At 47.3% G+C, this 27,034-nt stretch overlaps 1 protein-coding gene across 1 annotated transcript; it reads right to left on the reverse strand.

The window, feature by feature from the left end:
• LOC118081177 (uncharacterized) lies at positions 1–26,999 on the reverse strand. Its single transcript, XM_088662516.1, has 10 exons — positions 26,938–26,999; positions 25,327–25,835; positions 23,807–23,933; positions 23,537–23,607; positions 22,003–22,129; positions 19,397–20,739; positions 10,996–11,163; positions 9,061–9,981; positions 6,909–7,035; positions 1–5,321 (listed from the first exon to the last, which is right to left on the reverse strand). The coding sequence occupies exons 2-10, from the start codon at positions 25,741–25,743 to the stop codon at positions 4,216–4,218; spliced, it is 4,407 nt and encodes a 1,468-aa protein (XP_088518642.1). The 5' UTR covers positions 25,744–25,835; positions 26,938–26,999; the 3' UTR covers positions 1–4,215.
• Positions 27,000–27,034: the final 35 nt, after the last annotated feature.

Genomic DNA, 27,034 nt, shown 5'->3' on the forward strand with positions numbered 1-27,034 from the left:
TTTTTGTTTTTGTATTTTTTGTATTGTTGTATTTTTTGTATTGTGTATTTTTTGTGTTTGAGAAAATCTTTAATAAATATATTATTAAAAAAGAAGAAGACCGCAATAGGTCTCCGCCCAGAGCACGGGACCCAACAGAAAACTCAACCACTTTCAGCAGGTAGAAATCAGGCCTCAGAGCAGAACTGGAAGGGGCGTTCAGCTCCTCAGTCCCAGCATTAAACCAAGAGGAGCCAAAGGAAAACCTCTCAGAGACAGGTCCAGTTAATAGGCACTTCTTACATTTTTCTTTTAATCAGTTTCTATCATATACAATACCCTCTTAATTGTTATAACGAGGACAGGATGTCGTCAAGTCTCCGGAGTCAGAAATTGAGAGGAATGTGCCCCCAAAGAACAATTCAATGAATTGTTTCCACCCCCATCCCACCCCCATTAAAAAAAATCAACCCACTACCCACTACTAGTCAATGGACATGCAGAGAAATCCAACAGGCTCCTCGCTGCTTCAACTGTCTATCTAGATGCTTCATCCATTCAACTGAGTGCATAGCTTCAAAGACGAGGACTCTGAAAGAGGCGGGTTGGCTGGCATCCCATAAATGGTTTTATAGCGAGGGGGTGCACACAAACCATTTTGGGGGGACCCTCCAGGCGATGGATGGTGGACTCCAGATTATCCCACGCTGCCTGCTGGGAGTTCGAATCCATAAAATTCCTTTGGTGAAATTTAATCTTTTCTTCCAAGGGACTCCTGTGTGGGGTCCGCCGTTTTGGAGAAAGAGTGCAGCTTTTTTGGCGCCTCTTTCAGCCGTTGACTGTCCGCAGCCGTTGACTGTCTTGATGCAATGTTCAGAGAGGTTTTGTTATTTCCAGTTTTTGGCATTCGGGCTTCTGTTTTATTACAGAATGGCTCAGGGTAGTTTGAGGAGGTATGAAGTGGGGTTCACCTCACAAGTCCCCACAGCGGAAGCTCGGTGAAAGGACTTCTGCTTGAACAACAGGAGTTCCCCTCCCTCCACACACCCCAAAATTGACGGGGGTGTGTGTGTGTGTCAGAGCAGCAGGTGGCAGGAGAGGGGGGAATCATTCCGACTGGCAAAATGGAATTCTTGAACGATGAGAAGAGTGCAACAACCCTCCCGTAGTACAACGTAGCAATAAGTCATTGGTTCCATTAGCATAAGGATTTCTGCTGGTGCAACAAAACTCCTGCCCTCCTCCTCTTCCCATGCACCCCTTAAATCTGTCCTGGAGTTCCCTCACCCTGGGCAACCCTCAAAAGCAAATTTAGGAAGCTTGCAGGACATAAAGTGTGGGATAACCAGCTGCATATAACCAACATGCCTGTCTAATTAGTGCACGAAGGGGTTAAGACCATAGAGTAAGCTTTCCTGCCAGGCTTAGCTTACCTTGGGAGGATATAGGGAATCAAGACTATTGTTCACCTACCTGAGAAGCTCAGCATGTGAAAAGGCTAGAGCTGGTTCTTGCAGCTCAACTGCATGGCTTTCACAAGCCACTCTCGAGTTCCTATACCAGACAGATGCCAACGACTCTGCCGCCAGCACAACTACATGAATCTGACCTTTGGAGAATTGGTAAATAAACCAATTTTTAACTTACCCAACATGTACATTTTCCTATGCTGGGGAAAGAGGTAAACTTTGGAAAGAAACTTTATAAAGGAGATGTTTTAGAACTCTGTTGTAAGGGCATACTTCAAAGATTCTCTCACCAAAGAGTACTTGTCCCTAACTTGGATCTTGGCATCCAGGAAAGTCCATTGTGCAAATGTAAATCCTTGTGCTGGCAGAACAAGGGTCATGGATTCCACCCCTGGTCCACAGCAGCTGTCCTCAGCCTCTCACCCACCAGGTGCTGCCGGACTACAACTCCCAGCCAACAAGGCCATTGCGGTCCAAAACATCTGGTGGGCAAGAGGCCGGGGTTGCAGGAAGGAGGCAGGCTTAGACCTTCTCATTCAGACTGTAGACACAGATGAAGCTGACCCCCAGACTGCTGTCAGGGCAAACTGTACTTTTAGCGCTGGTTTTAAACATGATTTGCTGTATTTTAACTTTTGCTTTTTAACCTGCTTGTTTTTATTTGAAGTTGTTTATGCCTGTTTTAAATGCCGCAAGCCGCCTTAAGTTTGGGAGAAAAGCAGGATAAGAATACAGTATATTAGATCATCATCATAATAGGAATAATAATAATAATAATAATAATAATAATAATAATAATAATAATACTTCTACAGTGGTACCTCAGTTTTAGAATGTCTCTGTAGTCGAACGTTTCAGAACTCGAACGCCAAAAACCTGGAAGTAAATGCCTCGGCTTTTGAGGCTTCCACTTCCGGTTTTTGAACGTTGCGGAACTCGAACGGACTTCCGGAATGAATTACATTTGAAAACCAAGGTGTTGCCACTGTAATAATAATTCACTTTTGGCAGGGTTAGCCAACAGGGCGATTCAAGTCCTACCAGCCTGAGCGACCACTGTGGCAAATGGTCAGCATTGATGGGCACTGGAGACCGATAGAACCCCAAGAGCCAGGCGTTCTCCATTCTTAATTTTGCACCACTGACGCTTGTAGCATGTAGGTACCTTGGGGGTCAGTCTGTGGTGTCCAACCAGTTGGGAGTGGGGTGAATGTGTGTTCTTCCCCTACTCAGAGGCAGGGGCATAGAAACCTGCGACCAAAGAGGGGTTTGTCATGGGGTCATACTACCCTAGGGTTGGAGGTACGGCAGCCTCCTTTACTCCCCTCATCACTGATTGGATGACATAACATATGATGAGGCCATAACATCTGGAAGACAGCAGGTTGGGGAAGACGATATGTGCGCATGCAGCTACTGACTACTGTGGGGTTAACCTGGGATGGGAAAGCTGCAGCATTCTAAACTGCAGGTGTGGAGGGACCGTGGTTTGAACCAGAAATGGGGGGAGTTGTGGGCCGTCAGATCTTATGGGAAATGCGTGGTTACACGATCTATGGGGTGGGGAGGAGAGTCTCTGTGAGCTTTAGGCTCGCAGGCACCCCCCTTTTAAGTTCTGGAGATGAGAAGCATCCATTTCTGTTCTGGAAGAAAAGCAAAAGATCTCTGCTTGGGGAAACCGCGGTTTGCTTGTTTATCTTAGGAATGGGGGAAAGCTGTAGCTCTCTGGACGTGGCTTGGCTACATCTCCCATCATCCCTGACTGTGCCGGCTGGGAAGGATGGGTGAACAAGTACAGCAACACCTGAAAGGAACCACTTTGACTACAGCTAGAGGAAACCAGCCAGAACGGTCTATGCTAAAACCTGGAGAGAGGAATCCCAAGAGCAATGGCTGCAGAAGCGGATGGAATTTGCAGGACTGGCTAATATGACGGCCAAAATAAGGAAGCAGGATGACAATCAGATAAGGGACGAGTGGGAAAGCTTTGGAGAAGATGATACCCAAATAAACTTTCAAGCTGGGGTAACTTTATGAGCAACTATAACAAAGAGGGGGAAAATTTGGGTGGGTGAAGTACCTGATATGGATCAAAACAAGTACCCTGGTTTGCAAACGCCTTGCGACTCGAACGTTTTGGCTCCCGAACACACCACAAACCCGGACGTGAGTGTTCCGGTTTGCGAACATTTTTCGGAAGCCGAACATCTGATGCAGCTTCCAATTGAGTGCAGGAAGCTCCTGCAGCCAATCGGGAGCCATGCCTTGGTTTTTGAACTGTTTCGGGAGTCGAACGGACTCCCGGAACAGATTAAGTTCGACAACCAAGGTACCGCTGTATATCTAGTATGCCTTAGAGCGCTGGGTTGGGAAGTCTGTAAATACTGTATGATGGGGGGGGGGAATACGATGTATAAATTGGGTATTGGAAAATGCATAAAAAATAAATAAATGAACGGCAATGCCCATCAAAAAAGGAAAGAAAAAAAGGGGAAACAATGGCCCTCTAAGATGTGACTTGACTACAACTCCTTCCTTCTCTGACCAGCACTGATGGGAGTTGGAGTCCAACAAAATATGGAAGACACCGTCCGTTTACTCCTAAGACAGGGGTGGGGAATCATCACCACTGGTCCTTGGCTGCATTGCCCAGGCCTGATGTGAGCCCAGTAACACCTATGTGGACCCCACAATTCCCAACCCCCCTGGAGTAAATGGTTGTCTGCATGGCATCTCTCCCAAGGCATTTGGCGATGCTCCTGAGGTTTTATGAGGCTCCCTCGGGCGGCAGCGGCAGCTCTGACCGCTGCTTCTGCTCCTCCTCCTCCTCCTGCAGCCGCAGCATGTTCAAGGCTTCCCGCATGTGGATCTTCTGGTGCTTGACCAGGACGGTGCGGTGGGTGAACCGTTTGCCGCAGGTGGCGCACTGGTGAGGCCTCTCCCCCGTGTGGACCTTCTGGTGCCGGATGTGGACGGCCCGGTCGGAGAAGCACTTGCCGCACGTGGCGCACTTGAAGGGCTTCTCGCCTGTGTGGGTCCTCTGGTGGACCATGAGGATCTGCCACTGGCTGAAGCTCTTCCCGCACTCGGCGCATGTGTAGGGCCTCTCCCCGGTGTGGACGCGGTGGTGCTTGACCAGCTGCGAGGACGTGTTGAAGGACTTGTCGCAGTCGGGGCACTTGAAGGGCTTCTCGCCCGTGTGCGAGCCCTCGTGCTTCTTGAGGCTGGAGCCGCGGCTGAAGCCCTCGCCACACTGAGAGCACTTGAACGGCTTCTCCCGGACGTGCACCTTCTGGTGGTTGTGGAGCTGCGACTTCTGGGCGAAGCTCTTGCCACACTCGGAGCAGCCGAACAGCTCCTTCTCGATGTGGACACGGTAGTGGCGCGTCAGCACCGAGCTGACGGTGAAGCTCTTCCCGCACTGGTCGCACGTGTAGGGCCTCTCGCCCGTGTGCGTCCTCTCGTGCGCCACCAGCGTCGACTTGAAGCTGAAGCACTTCCCGCAGCTCTGGCACATGAACGGCTTCTCGCCTGTGTGCGTCCGCTGGTGTGCCGCCAGCACGGTGCTCCGGCTGAAGGTCTTCCCACACACGCCACATGTCTTCTTCCCTCGACTGCGCCGCCTCCTCTTGACGACGACCGCTTGGCTCTGGCCTCCTCCGCCCCCGACGCAAGGGGCGCTCTCGGGTGTCCTCTGCTCTTGGCGTTTCTCCTTGCTCCTTTGCGGGCCGCCGCCGCCGTGACTCACGGAAGCTTCTCCATCCTCTTGGGACCAAGGGATCCTCTCCCACGAGGACCCGCAGATCTTTGCTGGCTTGGGATCCTGCAGAGGGGAATTGTCCTGCTCTGCCTCGATCACCCACCCTTCATCACCTGCAGGGACAGACGAGAGAAGCTGAGAAGCTACGCAAGAACATCAAGGAGGCCTGACCGGGCCAATGGTCCATCTTACCGTGTGAAACTTACGCAATGTGCAACGCTTACAAACTTTGGGAGAAAAATATACCCGAATATAAGCCACACCTTTAAAATTCAAGGGGGGGGGTATAAGCTGCTCCCTTAAAATTCCACTGCCACTCAACACCCATTCCGTTTTTGCTGTATGTCTGTTTCAGCAGCGATATCACAAAAAAGGCAAATTCTGTAAGGTCGGGAAATTAAGCCGCACTTTAATTTTTCATGGTCAGAATTTGGGGGGAAAGTGCAGCTTATATCCAGGCCAATACGGTACTACCATGGGAGACAAATTATCCTAAACTTCGTACAGTCAAACCTCGGTTGTGAAACATAATCTGTTCTGGAAGCCTGTTTGACTTCCGAAACAGTTCTACAACTGATGTGTGGCTTCCGATTGGTTGCAAGAGCTTCCTGTACTCAAGAGGAAGCTGCGTCGGACATTCGGCTTCCGAAAATGTTCGAAAACTGGAACACTCACTTCTGGGTTTTCGGCATTCGGGAGTCGAAATGTTAATCAATGGAGCCATTCGAGGATTGAGGTTTGACTGTATCCATTATATGGGGTTTAACAGCTGGACAACGCAGAGGCATTCTTTGTGCCCTTACTTCTGCCGGAAGACTGACACTGATTCACCAGAAAGATAATGCTTTGGCCCCCTTTGCTCAATGGCAACTCTGCCAAAATATGAACAAACTGCTTTTAGACGCAGGCTGAGTGTGGATAAATATACAGTGGTACCACTACTTACGAATTTAATGCGTTCCGAATGCACATTTGTAAGTCGAAAAAAATTGTAAGTCGAATCCCATAGGAATGCATTGGGATAAAAAATTCGTAAGTCGAAGCAACCCTATCTAAAAATTCATAAGTAGAAAAAATCCTATCTAAACCGCATCCAAGATGGCGGATGGAGCTCCGTTCGTAAGTAGAAACATTCGTAAGTAGAGGTACCACTGTAGACACTTGGAAGGCATTTATAAAAATTATAAAGACTTGTTAATAATACTCACTGGAATATAACAGGTTACTAACAGGTTACTAACAGGTTAAATCAGTAATGATATACTGAGATTTTGGGTATAATATACAATTTACAGTATGGGAGAAGTTATGGAACTGCGATTTAAAATTCACAGCATGTTACACGTTGAAATAAAATTATATTAAAATGATGTTCCGTTGGTATTTAACTCCCAGTAAATTAGCAAAAATGTATAAAACAGGGCCAAATGTATGTTGGAAATGGAAAAATAAGGCACCTTTTGTCACGTGATGGAAATGTAAGGTAGTAAAAGAATTTTGGGAAATGATATATAGTGAGTTGAAAAAAATGTTTAAAATAACTTTTTTCTGAAAAACACACACCCTGAAGCCTTTTTAAAGGAATTATAGATGTCAAAATCCCAAGGGATTTTATATTGTATGTTGGAAATGTGAGCAAGGAAGGAAGGAAGGAAGGAAGGAAGGGACAATGAATAAGAAAAACCACACAGTGCCCTTACCCTCCGAATCAGTGTCACCGTTCCCTTGTTGCTTGACCTCGGAGCGAGGTGCCTTCTCCCCAGGGGTGCCTGGGGGCGGCTCAGCCGTGTGGAAGTTCAAAGCTCCCTCCTGGATTAACGCCGGCCTCTGAAACACAGCAGGAGGGGTGGAATCAAAATTGAAAAATGTATGCATATATGAATATCTCTATCGACCAGCTCCATCTATATCAGGGGTCAGCAAACTTTTTCAGCAGGGGGCAGTCCACTGTCCCTCAGACCTTGTGGGGGCTGGACTATATTTTGGAAAAAATATATGAATGAATTCCTATGCCCCACAAATAACCCAGAGATGCATTTTAAATAAAAGCACACATTCTACTCATGTAGAAACACGCTGATTCCCGGACCGTCCGCAGGCCGGACTTAGAAGGCGATTGGGCCGGATTCGGCCCCCGGGCCTTAGTTTGCCTACCCATTATCTATATATTGGGGGCTTATGTTTAGTTCACAAAATTTATACGTTGCTTGACAGTAAAAACAAACCTCAAAGCAGTTTATGGAAAAGATAAAAAGAATAAAACCGTCAATAAGAAGAATTAACCACACCCCAACCTTGGTTTTGCTAACCATTTCTAATGATAAAAAAATTCCTTCAGTAGCACCTTAAAGACCAACTAAGTTTTTATTTTGGTATGAGCTTTCGTGTGCATGCACACTTCTTCAGATACATGCACACTTCTTGTTATCTGAAGAAGTGTGCATGCACACGAAAGCTCATACCAAAATAAAAACTTAGTTGGTCTTTAAGGTGCTACTGAAGGAATTTTTTTATTTTACTTCGACCCAGACCAACACGGCTACCTACCTGTAACCATTTCTAATGATGGTAATGTTAATTTGAGATGGAAAGGCTAATCACCTTCCTTTTTGTAGCTGCTAGACAACTTATTGCTCAAAACCGGAAGTCCCTGCATCTAGAATGACCACAATAGAAACAAAAAAAGAGTGGACATTGGCACTCTCTGAAAAATTAACTATGGAAGTCAAGGGATGAGCCAGAAAAGGAGAAGAGGATAGCTTCAGAGTGACATGGCACCCATATTAAACATGCAATTGTCTATCACTCCCAGTGGCACCTGCTGGACTCGCACTTGACACTTTGGAACAATTTTATCCCATAAGGCAGCGTTTCTCAACCACTGTTCCGTGGCACACTAGTGTGCCGCGAGACGCTGGCTGGTGTGCCGCGACGTGCGGTGACGAGGGCGATTTGCATTGTCACGTGCCTGGCGGCCGCCAATAAACAGCACTGACCCGCCGGAAAGCAATATTTCTCCTCCTCTTTCCCAAAGCTCAGTGCAAACGAGCCTGGCGGCCACCAATGCACTACACTGACCCGCCGGAAAGCAATATTTGGCAAGTGTTTCTTACAGTCATAATTATAATATAGGGCGGCACAGAGTTAAATTTTTTAACTTTTTTAATGTTGGTGTGCCTCGTGATTTTTTTCACGGAACAAGTGTGCCGTGGCCCAAAAAAGGTTGAGAAACACTGCCATAAGGAACCTGTATTTGGTGTGGGGGGGATACGAAGGGGGCAATGTTGGTTGGGGGGGTGTTGGTATTTCATGTTATTTTGAAAAGTCAACGAAATAAATTGAAAAAGAGGAATAAGGAATAATAGCAATAATTTAAGGCTTTCGGAAAGTCAAAGTAACATTAGCCTAAAAACAGATCAAAACTCTCATCAACTATTCTATATATCTGGGCAGGTTTGGCTAAACAAAAATGTGTTGAGCAAGTGTTGAAAAGAGTGCAAGGAAGGGAACCTGCCTCAAATCAAGACGGATTAGCCAGAGAATGTACAAAACGCAGTTGTGAATTAATGCACATTCTCAAGCCGTGTTGGAGATTATGCACAATGACCGGAGAATGTACAAAATCAAGCTCACGTATGCACGTTCTCCAAGGCTTGTTGGAGATTATGTACGCTGGCCTAGAGACATGACTACCCAATGTCCTCTTTGGGTTTTGTGCACATTCTCCAAGAGGTCTGGTGAATGTGCACAACGACTGGCTGTTATGCAGATTGGCCGCTTGACTTCCGTTCCGCACAAAAAAACGAAATGGAAGTGCCCCCCCCCCGGACCGCTTCAAGAAAGCGCTCTCACCTCCCGCTCCAGACGCCTATTTTCTTGTCGCCTGGGCACAAAGTCCTCTGCCAGGGCCACTGCCTGGTCACATGTCTGGGGGCAACTGGCCTTGACCCAGCTCTGCAGCTCTGAGGGAAGGATGGCTAGGAACTGCTCCAGGATCACCAGCTCCAGGATCTGCTCCTTGGAGTGCCTCTCTGGCTTCAGCCACCGGTGGCAGAGGTACCAGAGGCGACTACAGGCCTCGCGGGGACCTTCGGCCTCCTGGTAGCGGAATTCCCGGAACAGAGTCCTCTGCACGTCCATAGCGACCAAATCTTCTCTGAGGAGATCCTCCCTCGCATTTCTCTCATCCTCCATCTTGGGGGTCCTGCAATCCCCGCGGTTTTCCTTCCTGGGATCCGGCAGCCCTCTGAACTTCCGGTAGGCCTCAGCCGCTCCTTCCATGGAGGCCAAGCAAGACTTGGAGTTCTCCCATGGCTCAGATTCCAGTCGCTCAGGGTCCCCCCAGCCTACGTTGCGGGACTTGGAAGCGGCCCGAGGGTCCAGATATTTCAAGCGCCTCTCGCCCGGCTCGTTCGTCATCTTCTCCGGGATTTCCTTCTTTGTGGGGCCTCGGTCATTCCCGGCCTCGAGTTCAGGAGACGCTCGGGTGGCTCCCTCCGACGCCTCGCCAGGCTCGGGGCCAGCTGGGCGCAGCTTTTCCTCCGGCTGCTTCCCGCTTCCGGGCACCGGCTGCTCCATCAGGACCCGGTCCCGGAAGTCTGTGTTCTGAGTTTGTCCTTTCTCCGGGACCATTTTGTGTCTCATGATGAATTCTGGATCAGCAGCTGCCCTGGTCACACTCTCGCGGTCTTGGATTTGATCAGGGATGCCAGAACGCAAATACGAAACAAGAGCATGCAACGCAACGAAAGTATGCAGGAGAGACGGACGCAGCTTGAATTATCCACCCATCTCTGGCTGCTCCAACAAGAGGCTTAGGGCATGTTTAGGCAACACAGCTGTTTCACCGCTGGAGTTGATGGAGTGGGGCTTTTCCTGAGAGGTGAAGAAAAGGAAAAAAATATGCAGAGAGATGAGAAAGTGAAGAATTGGAAAGATACATGATTACAGCAGCCAAGTTATTTTTATGGCGGTGAGACTTTTATGTGCACAAAGACGGAAAAGACTCGCCGTTACCAACAATGGAGGAACGGTTACTAAAATTATTCGAGGCGGCAAAATTGACATGTTCGATCAGAGAAAAGTCGTGGTTAACATTCACTAAAGACTGGGAACATCTCATATACTTTTTGTGTGGAAAAAGAGAATGAAATAACGACATTTGGGTTTGAAGGCTGAAGGAAATGTTGGTTTTTAGAAAGTCGCTGTGCTGGATGTTATTTTGGAGTGGACAAATAGAATAATGTTTCTATATAGCTGACAGACGAAGAATGGGAAGTTCTTAAGTTTCTTAACTCCCCCCCTCTTTCTTTTAATCCCCTCCCCGCTCTTTATCTATTCCCCCCCTTTCTCCCCCCCTTTCCTTTTATTCTTCTCTCAATCTATGTTTTCATTTTACCTAGAGTAACATTTTCCTTTGGACAAAAAAAAAGACCTGAGAATAGTAGGGTTCGAACCCTGGGACTAAGAGTCTTGTGCTTTTGCACACGCAGCTACATTTCACCCGAAGATTGGGTTGCTGGGCTGGGGGGTGGGGTGGGGCACCCACAGTTGGATGGCCACCTGTCCTGGATGCTTTAGCTGAGATTCCTGCATTGCAGGAGATTGGACTAGAGGACCCTTGGGTGTCCCTTCCAATTCTCCAAAGCTAGGTGCTCAGCCGCAGCAGCCCCCCACCGAGCCTTTGCCCTTCTCCTGTGTCCCCCAGCCCACCCACTCATGCGCACTGGGGGCTGCACCCAGCCTGCTTCCCCCCTTTTTTTCCTGCAATGCAAGGAGCTGCTTTACCTGCTCCTGCGAGCGCAGGGGCGCCTGGTTGCAAAAGGGCGCGCGGGAGGCCAAGCTGCCCGGACGCGTCGCCTCCTCCTGTTGCTGCTGCAGCGGCTCCGCCACAAAAGGCGAGGAAGAGGAAATGATGGCCTCCCCCAAGTCTCCCGATGGCTTTGCCCGTCCACTCTGGGAAAGGCAGCCTCGGTCTGCTTAACCCTTCCGTGCAAAGAGAAGAGAGGCAACAGCTGCTTGCTTGCTTGCTTGCTCTGCAAGGCTGCAGCCTTCGCCCCGTTTGCATGGAAGGGAGGGCTGCTCTCAGTTAAAGGCAACTAACCCCTTTTGGAGAGGGGCTCGTGGGCTGGGACCGGGCAGTCAGGCTGCAATCCGCAGGTCAGGAAAGTGCAGCAAGGCTGCAGTCCACACGTTTAGGGTGGTACTCTCAAACTGCAATCTGGGTTAGGGTAGGGCTGCAATGCTTACTAAAAAAATTCTGTTTCACATTTTAGAATATTCATTCAAACAACTCTTAGAATATCAATGGCTTCCCTTCTTCTCTTTCCATGGTTCATTTTTCAAAACAATAAAATAATAAAAATTACCGAAAAGAAAACTTGCTGTTAATAAAATGTACTTTTGCTGCAAAAAAGGAAACAAAAAATAATAAGGCCGCAATGCACATGGGGCTCGGATTGTGGTGTAAGGCGGCAATCCACATGGTCAGCAGTTCTGCTATCAAACTGCAATCCGCTGGCCAGGAGAGGGCGGTGAGTCTACATACTCCGCTAGAGACACGCACACCCCCTCGCCCCCCTGGTAGGATTGTGCTGTAAGGCTGCAATCCACATGTTTTGGGTTGTGCTATGAAACTGCAATCCCGCTGGCCAGGAGAGTGCTGTCAGGCTGCAAATTTACACAAACACACACACAGAGGTTAGGATTGTGGTGTCAGGCAGCAATCCACCCAGGCTACCAAGCGCTGTTTAGTCGTGTCCGACTCTTCGTGACCCCATGGACCAGAGCACGCCAGGCACTCATGTCTTGCACTGCCTCCCGCAGTTTGGTCAAACTCATGTTCGTAGCTTCGAGAACACTGTCCAACCATCTCGTCCTCTGTCGTCCCCTTCTCCTAGTGCCCTCCATCTTTCCCAACATCAGGGTCTTTTCCAGGGAGTCTTCTCTTCTCATTAGGTGGCCAAATTATTGGAGCCTCAGCTTCACGATCTGTCCTTCCAGTGAGCACTCAGGGCTGATTTCCTTAAGAATGGATCGGTTTGATCTTCTTGCAGTCCATGGGACTCTCAAGAGTCTCCTCCAGCACCATAATTCAAAAGCATCAATTCTTCGGCGATCAGCCTTCTTTATGGTCCAGCTCTCACTTCTATTCATCACTACTGGGAAAACCATAGCTTTAATTATTCGGACCTTTGTTGGCAAGGTGATGTCTCTGCTTTTTAAGATGTTGTCTAGGTTTGTCATTGATTTTCTCCCAAGAAGCAGGCATCTTTTAATTTTGTGTCTGCTGTCACCATCTGCAGTGATCAAGGAGCCGTAATATCTCTCACTGCCTCCATTTCTTCCCCTTCTATTTGCTTGGCAGCAATTCCCACAGACTCCAATACATAAATGGACAAGGCTCACTTCTAAGTGTGGCTGGTTAGCATCACAACCAAGCCAAAGGAGAGGGGCATGCATCTAGCCCAACATCCTGTCCTCACAGAGACCAACTAGATCCCCAAATAAAAGCCCACAAGCAGGCTTGCCTTATGCTTTAATGAACAAAATGCTACGCTACACCACCCCTCCAAATAAACCCCTTTATATTTTCCATCTCCTGATCCTTGGGGTGGGTGGGCCCAAGCTTCTATTCCTTTTAACCTGTTATAACAAGGGATTGGGAGTGTGGGAGGACATATTTATTAATTTTGTCTGGAATCAAATGTCAATTCTTTGGCGCTGCCACAAAACGCTGCGTCGTTCCCCTAAAAATGTCCTGTGCCTCGTGCCAACGGGATGTTCCCAGGTGATTTCTAAAAGAACACCTATCGTCTGATCTAAACGTTCCTGGCAACGAAAGAGGAGCTTCACTGCAGGATCAGGCCAACGTGGCCCATTGAGTCCGGCATCCTGTTCTCACACTGGCTGAGCAACAGAAAACAAGCCAGTAAAACCTGAATACGACAGCAGCTCTCCCCACCTGAGGCTCCTAGAAATTGGTATTTAGAGGCATATTCTGCTTCTGAGAATACCATATTTTTCGCTCCATAAGAAGCACTTTTTCCTCCTAAAAAGTAAGAGGAAATGTCTGTGCATCTTGTGGAGCGAATGCGTGGTCCCTGGAGCCGAATTGCCCAGGGGCTAAAGGCAGATCATGCTTTTTATTTTTAAGAAAGAGCTAAAGGCTAACAAGAGGGAAAGAGAAAGGAACCGGTTCAGCAGCTGATTGCAAGAGATCGGGAAGGGAGATAAGAGAGCTAGCTCCCTTCCTGGCCCCTCCCGGCCCCTTGCCTAGGCCTCAATTGTTGTCTGCAGAGGGAGACATGTGACTGTCTGAATAGATTATCTGTCTGAAAACTGTAGAAGTGGGTCCCTTTCCTTTCCTTTCCTTTCCTAGAAAAGCTGCAGAACTGTGAGTTGAATCCCATAAAACAGGATTTTTTCACTTTACAAGGATACTCAGCAACTTTGAGCTGATCCTGACCCCCCCCCCCCAAAATGGGGCTTTTCCCATTTGCAAAAAAGCTGCACAACTTTGAGCTGATCCTAAAAAATTTGGAGCTTTCCCCCTTTGCAAAATACGCTTCCTCAAATATTTAATGGGGGGGGCGGGGCGGAAAGGCCCCTAGGAGTTGGCTGCTATGCCTAGACCAATTCAATAAAGCAAAATATTTTTTTTATTGTTTTCCTCCTCTAAAAACTAAGTGTGTCCCATGGTCAGGTGTGTCTTATGGCGCAAAAAATATGGTAGGTGGTTTGGTGTTTATTCTTCAGGAGGCTGTCAGAATGAGAACTGTGGTTCAAAAGGTTTTAGCTCCCTCTAAGATAAATGGGGCAACTGATCTCTTTGATTGAGGGAGAAATGGACCATTTTTTAAATCTCTTTTGCAAACCCAAACCTGTCCATACCCTGCTCGCCCGGCAGCTCTCTTGACAATGTGGAGAAGTTGTGCCAATGCCACTCAATCTAAAGAAATGCAAAACGTTGTAATATCACTAATAATAATAATAATAATAATAATAATAATAATAATAATAATATATTATTTATACCCTGCCTATCTGGCTGGGTTTCACCAGCCACTCTGGGAGGCTCCCAACAGAATATTAAAAACACGATAAAACATCAGATAATAAAAGCTTCCCTAATCAGGGCTGCCTTCAGATGTCTTCTAAAAGCCAGATAGTTGTTTATTTCCTTGACATCTGATGGGAGGGCGTTCCACAGGGCAGGCACCACCACCAAGAAGGCCCTCTGCCTGGTTTCCTGCAACTTGGCTTCTCGCAATGAGGGAACCGCCAGAAGGCCCTCGGTGCTGGACCTCAGTGTCCGGGCAGAACGATGGGGGGGGGTGGAGACACTCCTTCAGGTATACTGGGCCAAGGCCGTTTAGGGCTTTAAAGGTCAGTACCAACACTTTGAATTGTGCTTGGAAACATCCTGGGAGCCAATGTAGGTATTTCAGGACTGGTGTTATACAGTATAGTCTCAGCGCCCACTCCCAGTCACCAGTCTAGCTGCCGCATTCTGGATTTGTTGTAGTTTCCAGGTCACCTTCAAATGGAGCCCCACGCAGAGTGCATTGCAGTCAATTCTAATAATTTATAATCATAATTTATTATTTATACCCCAGTTTGTGCTGCACACGTTTTGTGTTAATGGGTTTTATTTTCTCTCTCTTCATGCTGCTGCCTAAGTTTACATTTCATGTTATTCTGAAAACAGCCAAGTTTGGTAGCAGGGGGGAAAGGGAGAAACTTAGCAGCAGAGCAGCTGGCTGGGGGAGATCAATCAAGAGTAGCTGGGATGCTGTCGCTCTTGGCATCTGTCCGCCTCGAGAGACAATGGAGTGCACCTCTGGGGTGAAGTCAAACTGCTGCATTAGCAGCACTGAACCACAGTTGGTTACAGCATGGTGCTGATGATGCCAATGTTGCAGGTTCGATCCCTGTATGGGACAACTGCATATTCCTGCATTGCAGGGGGATGGACTAGATGATCACCAGGGTTCCTACCAGCTCTTATGATTCTAATAAGCTCAATAACATAGTTGGAGCCCGTTCACTGCATTAGATCCAAGGGGCTCGTCTTGTCCCCATGGCCAACCAGGTGCTCCAAGCTCTTCATGCAAGGATAGGGAACTTTTCCCATCCCCCAGGGCCACATTCCCTTCTGTGAGGGTCCCCAAGTTGGTGCCCGCAAAGGCTTTCATTGGTGCCTCCAGGCAGGTCTGCTATGCTTTCAGCTTTTGTCTTTAAAAAAAGAAGTTTCAAGCCCTCCTGGGAAGAAAGTCTCTGGGCAAAATGTTCAGGTACCAACTAAGTGATTGTTGTGAGTGTGATGTAGACCCCTTGCATATTTTTATGAAGAACGCCACTGTTGTAAGAAAGCAAACTTGTCAGCATTTGCGCACAATCGGAATAATAATAATAATAATAATAATAATAATAATAATAATAATAATAATAAATTTTATTTATACCCTGCCATTCCCGGTCCAGAAACCGGGCTCAGGGCAGCTAACAACAAATATAAAACATTGATTAAAAACAACTTAAAAATAACATAAAATACAACATAAATGTAGCATTGCCAGGGCTAACTGGCCAAGTTAGTCCTGCTATGGCTAGCAAGGAGACCAGGGAAGTATCTAGATGTGGGGACCCAGAAAACTTTATTCACAGAAAAAGGGAAGGGAAAAAGGAATGGAGGATCAAGCTAAATTGAAGGCTAGGCAGAATAACTCTGTCTTACAGGCCCTGCAGAAGGAGAGCAAGTGTGTGATCTCCGCAATCAGGACAAAGGTGGCTTCGCAAGGAAAGTGTAAGGTTGTCAGGAATGGTTGTCCCTCCAGTTTTGTGTTATGCCACACACCCCATTACACCCACGTACACTAGTTCACTCCATGGGAAGGCGTTGTAGGGCCGTAATTAAAGCTAAAGGTTACCCAATTAAGTATTAATGTACATGGTGAGAATTTTTGCATGTCTCATTTTTTCTATGCGTTTCACATTTCTTCATGACAAATGTTGTAATAAATAATCCTTCATAAAAGCTATTGCATTGCATTCATTACATTATCTTTCCATTTATATATAATTTTATGGTATTACTCCCAAAAAAAGCGGTGTTATGGGCCATCAAACAAGCTGAATAAAGAGCATGAAATTCACTCTCGACTCCCGAGTATATTTCACCAATTCAATCCCCTCTTTTGTACCCCCTTGAACCATTCTAAAAGACACAAGCTTTTGCTGTTTTATTCCATTTCAATATATTCAACACCTGGCTTTCTGATAGAAAATGCTCAAAACGTCACTGACAAAACTTTGCCAAACGGAAGCATAGAACTTAAGTCAAACTGTTAAAACAACCGTTACATGATTAGAACATTGTCCGTATTACATCTCCAGTTGTGTCAGCATTGTGGTGGTTTTCAGTTGCTCGGCTCCAAGCGCCGAGGAGTTCCCTGGAGAAGACAGGCCACTAGTACAACCATACCTTGGCTCCCAAATGCCTGGGGAGTCAAACGTTACGGCTCCCGAACGATTGGAAACCGGAAGTGATTGTTCCGGTTTTCGAACGATTTTAGGAAGCCGAATATACGGCGTGGCTTCCGATTGACTGCAGGAAGCTCCTTGGTTCTTGAAAGGTTCCAGGAGTTGGAACAGATTCCCAGAACGCATTCTGTTCGAGAACCAAGGTACCCCTTGCTTTTTCCTGTAAGACCAATTGCAGTCGTTAACAGTCGTCAACAGGTTTACCACACCTACCAACCAATCTGAGTCTGACCAAACTGCGGGAGGCAGTGGAAGACAGGAGTGCCTGGCGTGTTCTGGTCCATGGGGTCACGAAGAGTTGGACATGACTAAACAACAACATCAGCCAATCACCCATTCTCATCACCCTTCTGAGTAATACCCCTCCCCACCCTCTGACTATATATAAGGGTCTGGTGACTTCTGTTTTAGTGTATCTGAAGAAGTGTGCATGCACACAAAAGCTCATACCAATGACAAACTTAGTTGGTCTCTAAGGTGCTACTGGAAGGAATTTTTTTGTTCCGACTACGGCAGATCAACACAGCTACCTACCTGTAACAAGGTACAACTGTAATATGACAGACTGGCAGTACAGAAGGATGGCCCAGTAAGCCTGTCTCAGGATGAGGACCTCAGCTTGAGGGCCCACAGCAGGTTTAGCAGTTTTTACAAGTGCCATTGAGAATTGACTTTCCAGGATTACCCAGTTCCCAGAACCAGGAGGGAAAACAGCAAAATGCCACTTCTATGCTACAATGAAAGCCCCACAGCCCCATGTGGTGTAGTGGTTAAGAGCGGTAGACTCGTAATCTGGGGAACCGGGTTCGTGTCTCCGCTCCTCCACATGCAGCTGCTGGGTGACCTTGGGCTAGTCACACTTCTCTGAAGTCTCTCAGCCCTACCCACCTCACAGAGTGTTTGTTGTGGGGGAGGAGGGGAAAGGAGATTGTTAGCTGCTTTGAGACTCCTTCGGGTAGTGATAAAGCGGGATATCAAATCCAAACTCTTCTCTTCCTTGACCTCAACCCATCCTCACTCCTGACCTCTTTTGTACTGCCAAGCCCCTGCCTATCTAAAAAGCAGCACTTCATCCCAGAACGTGGCTTAAATTGAGAACCGTTCTGAAAAAGGTGCAGCCAGGTGAACCGAAGCGACTGGTAGGTCAGAAGGCAGGGGAGCCGAACAGTAGGCGGCGCTACATCCAATTGCCATCAAGGGAAGGAGGCTCAGAGCCAGGGGAGTGGTGGTGGGATTACAAAGAGTGGTCAGAGGGAGAAGAGGAAGAAGACGGGGAAGAGGCGGCATTGGAGGCAACAGGGCTTAGTGAGTGGGGAGAGGCTGTGGCAGAAAGAAGTCCAGAATCAGCGGCCGAAGTTGAAGCAGGAGTTTGGGGGAAGGAAGGCCAAGAGGCAGAGATGAGAGACTGGTGAAGAGTTATGGGTGTCTCCCCCTCCTGCTGCGACACACTCCCCTCCCTCCTGGTCTCACAGAACCAGGAGAGGCATGAAGAGGGTGGAGAAGTTAGTGTCACACAGGCTCCGTCTCAGATTGCTTGGGGGGGGGGACCCTGGAAGGGGGGGGGGCTTAGGCAGCTGTGGGAAGGCAGGGATATTCAGTCTCAGCAATCGCTTCATCGTGGGGTGGGGGGAGATCTACCAGAGACGAGTTGCTGTGCTCAGGCCTGACACTCCGGTGCAGATCCTGTTTTTGCTAATAAAGTGTTAACTCCGACTTGCACAGTGTGATTTACTGCTGGGTCACTCATGATAGGCTAGTAGTCATCGTAACAGGCCAGCCTCCCCTACAAGTGATCCTTCACCAACAGAGCAGTATCTTGTCACCAGGGCAATGCTTCCCCTAGTGTCCTTGCAGTTTTTATTTTCTTTTAAAAATCCGATTAAAATACATGCTCTAGCTTGAATACAGTTAACTGTTTAAAAAAACCCCATGAACTACACTAAATATTCGTGTTATTAGCAGATAAAATTGCTACACTTTTGCTGCTATTTTAATACTGAAAGATAGAGAGTGGGTTTTCTAGAGTTCTAGAATAGGGTGCTCTAGAGTAGTGTGGATCGCTCCCTTTCCCAAACACACATGATTTGAATTACAGTTACAAAAAAGAGAAAAATCACCATGGAAGGTCCAATATAATCACAAACACCGTTATTCCAAAAGAGCAAACACCACCGACCATCATGGTACAAAGTTTTTCAGTAGCTGCGGCTAGTTGGCATCCATCCGTCTCGAGGGACAATGGAGTGTGCCTCCGGGGGTGAAGTCAAACCGTCGCATTAGCAGCATTGAAGTGACCTCCCCAGGGCGAAACAGCCTAAACCCAGGATGGAGAATTTTCGGGTCAGATCAGAACAAGCCAAAAGTTGGCTGGACCAGTTTACCATCAATGGCAGCTGTGAGCTGGCAACTCTGAACTGGCACAGTCATGTTGACAGAAGTCATAAGCCTCAATGAGAGCTTGAAACTTGATTAGTCATGTTATTGTTAAGTTGCTCTATCGGTAACCTAAAGTAATGTTTTATTTAGACCTATTCCTTTTCGTTCTATTTATCATTACTTTAAACTTTATTCGTTTTATTTTACCATTTTAACCTATCTATGCCTTTCATTTGCATCCAATCAAGGCTGGACCAAATGCCATCTACTCATTTAGGAAAAAACTAAAATACTCCAATCTTCCTCCTGGGCTGGAATTATGACTCAGAGGGCTCTGGAAAGTACTGAAATCCTGGGAAAGGGGGACATATCCTGGACCTACAGAGGGAGGAATCCAATGACTGCTTACAGGATCCTCGTTCCAACACTCAGAGTGGATCCTTTGATGAGAAGTGAGATTTCTTTTCTCGCTGAAGCTCTTCCCACACTCTGCGCATTTGTACGGCTTCTCCCCCGTGTGTGTCATGTGATGTCTAAGGAGATGCGCTTTCTTACGAAAGCTTTCTCCACACTCCGAGCACTTGAACGGCTTCTCCCCCGTGTGGATTCTCTGATGTGTAACAAGGTTTGTGCTCGTACAGAAGCTCTTCCCGCACTCGGAGCAGGTGTACGGCTTCTCCCCTGTGTGAATGCGCCGATGCGAGGTGAGGCTGGTGCTCGTGCTGAAGCTCTTCCCGCACTCGGGACAGGCGTAGGGCTTCTCCCCTGTGTGAGTTCTCTGATGGAAGATAAGGCTTGCGTTCTGAGCAAAGCTCTGACCACACTTCAGACACGTAAACGGCTTCTCCCCTGTGTGGGTTCTCTGATGCGCCATAAGGGTCGAGCTATGACTGAAGCTCCTTCCGCACTCCAAGCACCGAAATGGCTTCTCCCCCGTGTGAGTTCTCTGATGTAAAGTAAGGTTTGTGTTCTGACTGAAACACTTTCCACATTCCAGGCATTTATATGGTTTCTCCCCAGTGTGGACTCTCAGGTGGGAGGTGAGCTGGGACCTGTGACTGAAACTCTTCCCGCACACCGAGCAGCCATACGGCTTCTCCCCTGTGTGGATCCGCTGGTGCCTCACCAATGTTGTCTTCTGACAGAAGCTCTTTCCGCACTCCAAGCACGTGTACGGCTTCTCCCCTGTGTGGATACGCTGGTGAGTGATCAGGGCTGCACTCTGGCGGAAGTTCTTCCCGCACTCCAAACAGGTATAGGGTTTCTCCCCGGTGTGGATTCTCTGATGTCGGATAAGGCATTTCCTCTGAGAGAAGCTCTTTCCGCAATCCAAGCATTTGTACGGTTTCTCCTCTTTGTGCGTTTTCAAGTGAGCGTTAAAGCTGGATTTGCAACTGAAACGTTCCCCGCACACCGGGCACTCGTTGCCTTCTTTCCCTTTGTCTCTTTTTTCTAGGACCGGGACTTCATGGAAAGCTTCACCCCCGGCAGCAGAGGAGATATCCCTCGCCTTACTCTGTTTTTCCAGTTCCCGTTCACAAGCAGCTCTTTCCAGCAATAATCTGGGCGCGTCTCCCTCATTCCGAGCGCCGACCTCCCAGCCATCACCTGCTGGAACAACGAGAGAAAATCGGTAAGAGCCTGAGAGAGAACCAGGAACCCAAACAAATCTCAAGCGGAAGCAGTTCCTTTCAAGTCATAAAACGGGGACTCCTTAATGGTTAATAAAAAATAGACCACTTTTATTTGACTTGGTGTAAGTTTTTCTCCAATGTTAGCTCATCCACACAGCCCACTAACTCTTAGCAAGTCTACTCTGAATTAGACACCATCTGTAAATCATTTTCAGGTAGTTCTCCTTCAAGGAATAACATGCAGTAACCTTCAGATGATGATGAGGATGACAATAATAATATATTATTTATACCCCGGCCACCTGGCTGGGCCTCCTCAGCCACTCTGGGCGGCTTCCAACAGAACATTAAAATACAATAATCTATTGATAATAGAACTGTTGGAAACGATCTGGAATATGTTGGACTATAATGATTGGAAAGGATTTGGATTATATTGATTAGAAAGGCAGTAATTCATTGATGACCAGAACCCTCAGAATTTGAAGCATGGGAAGTGAAAATTTTTATAATTTGGCATAATATTGGGATTAATTGATATGCATTTTTATAATTTGGAATAATTAATATGATTGGATTGGATTGTAAGTGAAAAATTTAATAAAAATTGATTTGAAGAAAAAAAAATACAACAATCTATTAAACATTAAAAGCTCCCCTAAACAGGGCTGCCTTCAGATGTCTCCTAAAAGTCTGGTAGTTGTTTTTCTCTTTGACATCTGGTGGGAGGGCGTTCCACAGGGCGGGTGCCACTACCGAGAAGGCCCTCTGCCTGGTTCCCTGTAACTTGGCTTCCCGCAGCGAGGGAACCGCCAGAAGGCCCTCGGCGCTGGACCTCAGTGTCCGGGCAGAACGATGGAGGTGGAGACGCTCCTTCAGGTATATAGGACTGAGGCTGTTTGGAAGATTGCTCTTCCAAAATTTCCCACAATCTATATTGTGTCCTATATCTATTGCCCAGTGTTTCAAAGAAAGAAAGCCTCCTCTTTCTTCCACCTCCCGGCTTCCCCTCTCCTTTGACCTGTCTGTGTCCTTCCACCACTCCCCTGGGTCTGAGTCTTCTTCCTTTGTGGGTTCCCTGGCTGGAGCCTCCCACCATTCGTCAAATCCCTGTGTCCTAAGAGACCCCCACAAGCCTGCCACAAGAACTGGGCCCAAGCAGAGGATCCTGGGTTCTGATGCTGGTGGCCGCTTTAACTGTCAGCATCTGCTAAGTCAAAGGGGAAAAAAGGAGCCTTACCAAGAGAGGCCAGGTTCCCACAATTCTCCTCCATAACTTCCACATGCAGGGCTCTCTGGGCCGGATCCAGCAACACCCACTCGTCGTCTGTGAAATACACAGCCACATCCTCAAAGGATACCCAATCCTGGAGGAGGAGAGGGAAGAAGAAAACAAATTCTCCTTGTTAAAAAGGGGGGGGGGAGCGAGGAACACGATGAAGAGCTGCGTCCCACTAACATCTACTCAAGCGTAGGCCCACTGCAATAAATGAACTGGTTAGTCAAGTCCAGTAACTTAGATGGGTCTATTCTGCATAGGCTGAAGGATGGGTAAAATAATAATAATAATAATAATAATAATAATAATAATAATAATAATAATTTATAACCCACACATCTGACTGGGTTTCCCCAGCCACCCTGGGCGGCTCCCAAAACACACACAAAAAACCAAACATTAAAAACTTCCCTTCAAAGCTGGCCAGATGGAAAAAGAATAATAGAACATTCCTGAGCCCCCTGTGCCTAGGGCTAAACGGGCTTTGAGAGTGACAGAACAGAGAGCTCAGCGGCAACAAGCTCAGATCACCCAACGTAGCAGTGACGTAGATTAATGGGGACAGAGGGGGTAAACCTTTACTGGGAGCAAAGCCATTTCTAGAGAGATAAGCATTCCTTTGTCTCTTGCTGTGATTAAAGAAACTAACTGGGTAAAAACGCTCCTTTCATCTGATCTGCTTATTTACAGCCACCGGGGGAGGGATCCGATTCCCTGAAGCCTGACACCAGGTGATATCTGTTGGAGATTCATGCCCCGTGTGCAGTCATGGCTTTGTTGTCTATCACATGACTGTATATGTGTTTACTTTCCACAGGAATGGGAAGTGACGTAGACAAGATGTTTGTCTTACTGTGTGTTCCTGAAATGGGACTATTGTCCTTTGTCCTTTCTCTTTGCTGTCTGATGCTAGAGAGAGAGAGGGAGCCATGTTGCAGTGCTCTGTGTGTGTTTATATGTAAATAAAGTAGATTAGCCAAGATGCTGTGCTACTAAGTTCTGTTGCGCAACTGCGCAAACCTCTGCGGATCCGTAAGTGTGCTGATGTTTCTTGGCATCAGTAGCTATGATGTTTGGGCTGGAAAAAGCTTGTGAAGCTCCTGAATGATCTACCAGGAGGGAGAGAACATGCCAGCTGGGCATGTGTCTCTGCCAAGGTTCGACTCGTGTGTAGAACATCCTGACAATATTGTCACCCAGAGAGCTTCCCGGCTTCCCAATGGATCTCTTGCTTGGTCACTATGAGAAAGGAGGCTGGGGCCAGCTGGACCCTCTTTGGCTGCAAGCATCAACAAGGCTCTCCTGAGGTTCTCATGTTCACAACCGGAAAAGACTAGTTATGCGGAGGTTCTTAGGGGTTGGGGGGTTACTGCTCTTCATTAACAGACTCCCCTCGTCTTCTAGACACTTCCTTCGTTGTAGCAAAGGGACAGGAACCTTCCAGCCCAGGCAGGCAAGCTGCCTCCATTGTTCCCTCTGGGGTTCTTTCCTCTACCTGATCAGGCCCGACAGCCGCCGTTTCCGCTCCGCCACAAGGACTGTGGGTCGCCAGGGTCACTCCTTTGCCTGCGAGGAACACAAAGACAGCGGCAGGATATTTCATCTCCTTTAAACATCTTGTTGTGTGTCCATTTCAATCAGGGCGGATAAAAATCAATGATTTAATAAGAATTTTTAAAAATCGGATTTTTGAAATTTAAATGGGATTATTAAAATAAAATGCTTTTTGGGGGGGGGGGATCTTGCTAAAGATAGTTTTCCTTACCTAGCGAGGTGGCAGCTTGGTCACACTCTTGCACGATCCACCTGAAGAGCCGTCTCTCTCGGGAAGCTGAGGCCACCTGCTCTGCCCCAGGGAAACCCAGAGACACTTCAGCCAGAGCTCCCTGCCTCTGAAGCAGAAAAGAGGGTTAATATTATTACTAATTTCCTAGCCTTTGTCCTAAGCGCCCAGGGGGGGTTACAGCAATTAAAGGCCAACCTTGAAACAGCTTAATATCTACAACCACAGGAGAAAGGTTCTAAAAATTATACACCTCAGGAATCAAAAGCAGTGTTAGAAAATCAGATAGACAGTCAAACCTCGGATCCCGAATTCCTCCGTTTTTGAACATTCTGGCTCCCAAATGACAAAAACCCGGAAGTAAATGCTCCAGTTTTCGAACGTTTTTCAGAAGCCGAATATCCGATGTGCAGGAAGCTCCTGCAACCAATCGGAAGTTGCACCTCAGTTGTCGAACATTTCGGAAGCCGAACAGGCTTCTGGAACCGATTACGTTTGACAACCGAGGTTTGACTGTATAATCTAATCCCCAAATGGCATTTTAAATCTAGATTAGGGTCGTGACAATGGAATGTCCAGGTGCCACGGTTTGTTTGGTTGTTGTTTTTTTTACAAACGAACATTATTATTATTATTATTATTATTATTATTATTATTATTATTTTCATTTCTGTACTGCGTTATATTTTACAGGACAGATCTCAAAGTAATTTGCAACATTCAAACATAAAACAGGAATTTGTTCAGAGTAACTTGGACCTTTTGGTTACAGGTTGGTAGCCGTATTGGTCTGCCATAGTCGAAGCAAAATAAAAACATTTTTTTTGTGTGTGTATCTGAAGAAGTGTGCATGTACACGAAAGCTCATACCAATGACAAACTTAGTTGGTCTCTAAGGTGCTACTGGAAGGAATTTTTAAAATTTTGTTTGGACCTTTTGGTTTCTAACCAGTTGGTCCTGATTAAAACATAAAAGAAAACAATCCAGAACAAATCAAATTAGAGCTTATTTCAGAACCTTCCCTGAGTGATATTTCGCTTTCCCCAGTCGCCAACCTGGTGCACCGAGAGATCTCCACACGATCGCAATTGGACCCCTGCCAGCAGGCTCTTCTGATGCGCTCCAACATTCTGACACCTGACAGAACATTCATATGCCTCAAACTCGTTTCTTTGCTTATTTTAGAAAAGGAACAAAGCGACAAATATGTAGGACAAACTGTGCCCTCTGAATTTGCTACTATGCTATTATGATGCCATGTCCAAGCATTTAAAAAAGGAAAATTGCTGTGTAGTTGAATGAAATAAATAAAGTTATTTTTTCCAAAAAAAAAAAGGAAAAGGAAATGGGGAGTGGGAAGAGAAAAGGAAAGGAAAGGGGCAGACAAAGTGTTAGGGGCTTGGATTCCTTCCTCCTTTTGGAAACTAGTGGGTTGGTTTTTTACTCTATTCATGCTCACATTTTTGTCTTTTCGAACTACCACAACGAATCACTTTCTCACCTGCTGCTCTTCCTGCTTCTTGACCTCTGCCCTGCTCAGGAGGAAACCTTCGGCCAGGGCCACCGCCTGGGAACTGGTCTCCGCCCTGCATTCCCTCACCCAGTTCTCTATTTCCGGGGGGAGGACAGCCAGGAACTGCTCCAGGATCACCAAATCCAGGATCTGAGCCTTGGTGTGTCTCTCCGGCTTCAGCCACTCACAGCAAAGATGGTGGAGCCGGCTGCAAACCTCTCGGGGTCCCTTGGCCTCCTGGTAGCAGAAGTGCCTGAAACGTTGGCGTCGAGCATCCGAGCCGAGGGCATCTTCCTCACCCGGGATCTCTTGTGCGGTTCTTTCCCAAAATTCCCTGCTGCTCCCAGCCTGGATAACATTCTGGAGTCTTCCTGCTTTCAGCTTAGCCAAGGCTTGCTCCTCCATTTCCCAGCTGTGCTCTCCCGGGCCGCCAAAACGGCTTCCTCCTCTTTCCACCTTCCCGCCTGCGATCGCCCAAATTGATGAGGCTTCTAAACCTGCAGAGAGCCAGGAAATCTTATGTGAAATGTTACACTAGCAGAGCAGATGCAATTGGCAATCTCATTTGGGCATCTATATATCTCCCCTCTCCCAATACCAAAGTGTATTACTGTATTTCAGGATTCAGATTACGCAGCATATTCCATAAACAGGATGAAGAATCGTCTATTCGACACAATATTCAAACTACAATAATACAGAATACTGTTTTTCCCCCCTGTAAGTATTGGACGGGACCATGAGGATCATCTAGTCCAACCCCCTGCAATGCAGGAATCTCCGCTAAAGCGACCGTGACAAATGGCCATCCAACCTCTGCTTAAAAACCTACAAGGAAGGAGAGTCCAACACCTCCTGAGGGAGAATATTCTCCGAAGGCCAGTTTTTTGTTAACTGCAAGAGGAGAGAATTGTAGGTGGGGCTTTATCTCTCTAATGTGCAATGTTTAATTGCGTGTAGGTTCGATTATGTTTTTTAAAATATATGTTGCAAGCTTGCCCAGAGTGGCTGGGGAAACCCAGTCAGATGGTTGGTGTGCAAATAAATGAATAAATAAATATGATGATGATTATGATATTGGGCGTCCCTATTTTCAGGAGAGAAATGTGGGCTGCTGTCCTCTCTCCAGTGCAGGAGGCTGCAAATGCCTCTGAAGGCCAGCTTTTGGGAATTGCAAGGGGAGGGAATTGAAAGAGAGGCTTCCCACGGGGGGGGGGGCTGATCTTCCCCACTGTGAGGATAGGATCCTGGGCCAGGAGGAGGATAGGATCCTGGGCCAGGAGGAGGATAGGATCCTGGGCCAGGAGGGAAAGGCTCCTCCTTGCAAGCCAGCAAGAAAGAAAGAAAGAAAGAAAGAAAGAAAGAAAGAAAGAAAGAAAGAAAGAAAGAAAGAAAGAAAGAAAGAAAGAAAGAAAGAAAGCCAGCAGCCCGCCAAACCTGCCTTGCCCCTTCCTCTCCCCTCCGCTCAAAGGCGCTCCCCACTCACAGAATCGTGCAATCTGAGAGTTAGGAAGGGACCCCCAGGGGCCATCTAGCCCAACCCCCTGCAATGCAGGAATCTCAGCTAAAGCATCCAAGACAGGTGGCCATCCAACTCACCAGCTCCTTGCCCAGGCCTGCTGCAAACAAAGACGCCCCCTCCTTTTTCCCATGGAAGGGGGCGGGACAGGAAAACTGTCATTATCCTCTGCCCTCG

The sequence above is a fragment of the Zootoca vivipara genome, chromosome 2, assembly GCF_965207765.1.
Source record: "Zootoca vivipara chromosome 2, rZooViv2.hap1.1, whole genome shotgun sequence".
Lineage (NCBI taxonomy): Eukaryota > Metazoa > Chordata > Lepidosauria > Squamata > Lacertidae > Zootoca > Zootoca vivipara.